Below are 5,054 nucleotides of genomic sequence, written 5' to 3' on the forward strand. Positions count from 1 at the left end.
ATGCCGTATGGCAAGAATCTCCTTTACAACATCTGCAGACCTCCATGGAATGGCGTCCCGATCTTTCAACCACTTGTCCCAAAAATTAAACGGCTAGGATCATACATGTGTCCTCAAGCTCTTCAGGGTAAAACACAGCGTGAGCTAATAAGATAAGTTTATGTGGTGAATGATCAAGAAGAAGAAAAGACTACGGTTCTTACACGCTTAGAAAAATACGAGTGGGGCCACCTTAATTATCTTGTCTGCTACAAGAATAGAAGGACACATGACTTTTTCACTATAAATCTACATCCAACATGAGCCAAAAAACTCAAACACCACCGACAACCATGGCCTTGGAGAAATCTCTCTCCCTCTTCTCTTTACTTTTCTGCTTTCTGATGCTTTCTTGCCATTCAACAACGGCAATTTCAGTAGAAGCAGAGGCTCTCATCGGCTGGAAAGCTAGCCTCCTTAACCAAGCTCCTCTCAATTCATGGTCACTTCACAATGCCACCAATAAAAGCCCATGCAATTGGAGGGGAATAGCGTGCAACCATGAAGGAAGTGTCACTCAAATAAACCTAACAGCTGTAGGTTTGCAAGGTAAGCTCTACAACTTCAAATTCTCTTCCTTTCCAAAACTCGACAATCTTGATCTTAGCAACAACGCACTCTTCGGAACAATTCCTTCCGCAATAGGAAACTTGACCAACCTTGTCACGTTGTACCTCTACAGGAATAATCTCTCTGGTCCCATCCCTGAAGAAATAGGAAATTTGAAAAATATGGCTCATATGGAAATGTCCCATAACATTCTAACGGGCTCCATTCCTTCCGCAATAGGAAACTTGACCAACCTTGTGAGGTTTTACCTCCACCATAATAAGCTCTCTGGCCCCATCCCTGAAGAAATAGGATATTTGAAAAATATGGCTGATCTAGAAATGTCCTATAACATTCTAACGGGTTCTATTCCTTCCACAATAGGAAACTTGACCAACCTTACCTATTTGTACTTAGGTAACAATAATCTCTCTGCCCCCATCCCCAAAGAAATTGAAGATTTAAAAAATATGGTTGAGTTAGGCATGTACTCTAACATTCTAACAGGTACCATTCCTTCGACCTTAGGAAACTTGTCTAACCTTGTCACGTTGTACCTCTACAACAATAAGCTCTCTGGCCCCATCCCAAAAGAAATAGGAAATTTGAAAAATATGGCTAATCTGAGAATCTCTTATAACATTCTAACAGGTTCCATTCCTTCAACAATAGTAAACTTGACCAACCTTGTCACGTTGTACCTCAACAACAATAATCTCTCTGGCCTCATCCCTGAAGAAATAGGATATTTGAAAAATATGGCTGATCTAGAAATGTCCCATAACATTCTAACAGGTTCCATTCCATCCACATTAGGAAACTTGACCAACCTTGTCACGTTGTACCTCCACAACAATAATCTCTCTGGCCCCATCCCTAAAGAAATAGGAAATTTGAAATTTTTGGGTGAACTATACATGGCCTTCAACCTTCTAATAGGTCCAATTCCATCCTCTTTGGGTGATCTTAAAAGGCTAGCCAATATATCTCTATCCGACAATCAACTTTCGGGTCACATCCCCAAAAGCTGGAGAAACTGCACGTCCTTAACCAGATTTTTTCTCCAAGGAAACCAGCTCACCGGAAATATGTCCGAAATCTTTGGAGTTTGTCCAAATCTAACATATATTAACTTGAGCCACAACCGTTTGTCTGGTGAACTCTCTCCAAGTTGGGGCAAGTGTAAAAGTTTGACAAGTTTAAAGTTCTCAGGGAACTTGATAGCTGGTAACATACCACCGGAGTTTGGACAGTTGATTCAACTAGCACTATTCGACCTTTCTTCAAACCTTTTGGTCGGAGAGATTCCAAAGGAATTGGGGGACTTGACAACTTTATATAAGATGAGTTTAAATGGTAACCAACTTTCTGGTCGGATACCATCAGAAATGGGAAAACTGTCCAATTTGGAGATCCTGGACCTATCAGCAAACAAACTAACTGGATCGATACCAGAACAACTAGAAGATTGCTCGAAATTGCATTCTTTGAACTTAAGCAGAAATCATTTGAATGGAAGCATTCCATTTCAAATTGGCAATCTAGCAGAGCTGCAAATTATGCTAGATCTTAGTTTTAACATGCTCACAGGAGAAATATCGCCCCAACTGCAAAAATTACACATGCTGGAAATCTTAAATCTCTCCCACAACAAGCTTTCTGGGTCAATTCCATCTTCTCTAGAAAATATGCTCAGCTTGACATCGATTGATTTATCATACAATAATTTGGTGGGTAGCCTTCCTAACAACAAAGCCTTCCAACAAGGGACATTTGTCGGCAACAAAGGTTTATGCGGCAAAGCGCAAGGTTTGCAACCATGCAATTCCACGCCAATAAACAATGGTGAACCAAAAAAGAGACACAACGTTATCATATTGATCATTCTTCCTCTTTTGAGCGCACTATTCCTTGTACTTCTAGTTTTTGGCATTTCTTCCCTTTTTTGCCTCAGAACAAGAAATGCAGAGGGACAAAGAAATGAAAGGAATAAAGACCTATTTTCGATATGGAATTGGGATGGGTGTATTTCTTATGAAGATATCATTGATGCAACAGAGGATTTTGATGACAGATACTGCATTGGGGAAGGCGGATATGGGAGAGTTTGCAAAGCATATCTGCCAATAGGGCAAACAGTAGCTGTAAAAAAACTTCACAAATTGGAAGATGGCGAGCAAATTGATCAGAGAAGTTTTAGAAATGAGGTACGTGCATTAACAGAAATCCGTCACCGCAATGTTGTCAAGCTTTACGGGTTTTGCTCCCACCGTCGATGTATGTTTCTCATTTATGAGTATATAGAAAGAGGAAATTTGGCTAATATACTAAGCAGTGACGAAGGGGCGATGGAGTTGGATTGGGTGAAGAGGGTTAATATTATTAAAGCTGTGGCACATTCTTTATCATACATGCACCATGATTGCGACCCGCCAATAGTTCATCGAGATATCTCAAGCAAAAATGTTTTATTGGATTCAGAATTTGAGGCTCACGTATCTGATTTTGGTACTGCTAGAATTCTAATGCCGGATTCATCCAACTGGACAGAACTTGCAGGCACTCGTGGATATGTTGCTCCAGGTTAGTTCCTCCTATATTGTGCCTCCTTTATTGTTGCGGTATAATTGTCTAGAAAATTGTGTCTTATTTTATTGTTATGTCATTTGGCCCCATATCCTAAGTCTCTGTTTGTGGACTCAAAATTACACTTACATTATTTTATTATTGGACTCAAAATTACACTTACATTTAAGTCCAATATTCAGTTTTTGGTCTCACAATCGGTTCTCAAAAGTCCAAAATAAACAAGGCCTATTTCTTGCTCAACCAAAACAAAAAACTATGTTAAAATCGGAGGAAATTTTTCTTTAAGTCACTCTGAGCAAGTTACTGGTGACTAATAATTATCCAAAATTTTGGGTATTCCTTACAAGGAGACTTTATCCAACATGATTTTTGTAAATTTTGTAACTTCAAAATGGTAGATTAGGAAATGGATTAGCTTAATTTCTAGTGTTTAGATTTAGAATTTTTTGACAAAGTATTACCCTATTTTTTTTATTGTACCTCGATTGTGACTAATGGGTCACATTTCATCTGCCATCTCTCAGCATATTTTGGCCAGATGATAAGTTGCTAGCCAGCACTGACCTGATCCAACGGTTAGGCGAGAATCAAAGTAAAACTCATGTACAAACATCTCTCGTCAGGGTCTGCCAATGTACGGTTTCAATGTGCCTTAGCAAATGTTAAGGGGCGTGAAACAAATTTTACCTCCTTTTCCCCACTTAAAAATGGGCATAAAATTCGTTTTACGCTCATTTTACATGGAAGTCTCTTTTTGATGAAATACTTGTTTCATGTTATACAATTAAGAGAATTTTCTCTCTCTTTTGAATGGTAAGAGCATTGTTTAACCTAGAAATTTTATGTCATTTGACTTCTTTTTCTTTCTTTTTTTGTCTGGCAGAGCTTGCTTACACAATGAGAGTGACGGAGAAATGCGATGTATATAGCTTTGGGGTTTTAGCACTTGAAGTGATAATGGGAAGGCACCCTGGAGATATCATCTCCTCCTTGTTAACATCATCATCTGAAGTTGGCCAAACTCTACGGCTACAGGATGTGTTAGACCCACGGCTCCCAAATCCTGAAGACCAAGTTGGAAATGAAGTTTTTCTGGCAGTATCAATGGCACTCGTGTGCGTAAATGCAAATCCACAAACTCGGCCACCCATGCAACACATCTCTGGAAAGTTCTCTGCTCGAACTCCATCTTTTCCAAAGCCATTCCACACAATCGAAATGTCTCAACTGATGGAATTTCAAGTGTAAATGGGTTGGGTCTCTTCACCTACTCAGTTATATTGTATAGGTCAGTATTTCTTATAGTCGATCAAAATAAGGGACGGACTAGGCTGATTGTCACCGTCGAGATCAGGTCTTGGGTCCCACTTGGAGACATGTATGTTTCATTTAGACCATTGATCTATGTAGACCATCATGAGGCAACCCACATGGTTTTGTACCTTCTGGTCCTATTGCTCATTTGAAAGATGTGTAAAATAACATGCTACATAGGATGATTCTAAAATAAAAACCTCTACAGATTGGAGGGTTAAGATCATTTTATAGAATTGATTTTTGAGGTAGAACCTATATATGTGAAGGCCCAACAAATGAACGGCTTGGATCATCAAACAATACGAGCTCCGATGTATTTCTTTTTTTTTTTTAAATTTACACTTACATGCGATCACATATAAAATCTATACAATCTAGAGAAATTTACATTTATGGTATATTTGAAATTTACATTTATAGGATATTTAATTAAAGAATTTACATTTATAAGGTTTTATATGTGCCCTCATGAAGGTGGAAATATATGTGCCCTCATATAAAATATTTCCGCCTACATGGGGACACATGTTCTTCTCCCTATAAAATATTTCCTCCTACTT

General features: G+C 38.7%; 1 protein-coding gene across 1 annotated transcript; it reads left to right on the top strand.

Moving 5' to 3' along the window:
• The first annotated feature begins 640 nt into the window (after window positions 1-640).
• Window positions 641-4,425, top strand: LOC143889197 (uncharacterized). Its single transcript, XM_077393389.1, has 2 exons — window positions 641-3,171; window positions 4,061-4,425. The coding sequence occupies exons 1-2, from the start codon at window positions 771-773 to the stop codon at window positions 4,423-4,425; spliced, it is 2,766 nt and encodes a 921-aa protein (XP_077249504.1). The 5' UTR covers window positions 641-770.
• Window positions 4,426-5,054: the final 629 nt, after the last annotated feature.

Source organism: Tasmannia lanceolata, unplaced genomic scaffold, assembly GCF_043159265.1.
Source record: "Tasmannia lanceolata isolate RefF3 unplaced genomic scaffold, GAP_Taslan_0.1 ptg000013l, whole genome shotgun sequence".
Classification (NCBI taxonomy): Eukaryota; Viridiplantae; Streptophyta; class Magnoliopsida; order Canellales; family Winteraceae; genus Tasmannia; species Tasmannia lanceolata.

Bases quoted from the DNA above. Each gene is read 5' to 3' on its own strand.
- LOC143889197 (XM_077393389.1), top strand. From the start codon at position 771: ATGGCTCATATGGAAATGTCCCATAACATTCTAACGGGCTCCATTCCT. The intron at 3,172-4,060 runs GTTAGTTCCTCC...TTTGTCTGGCAG, and splicing joins TCGTGGATATGTTGCTCCAG to AGCTTGCTTACACAATGAGA.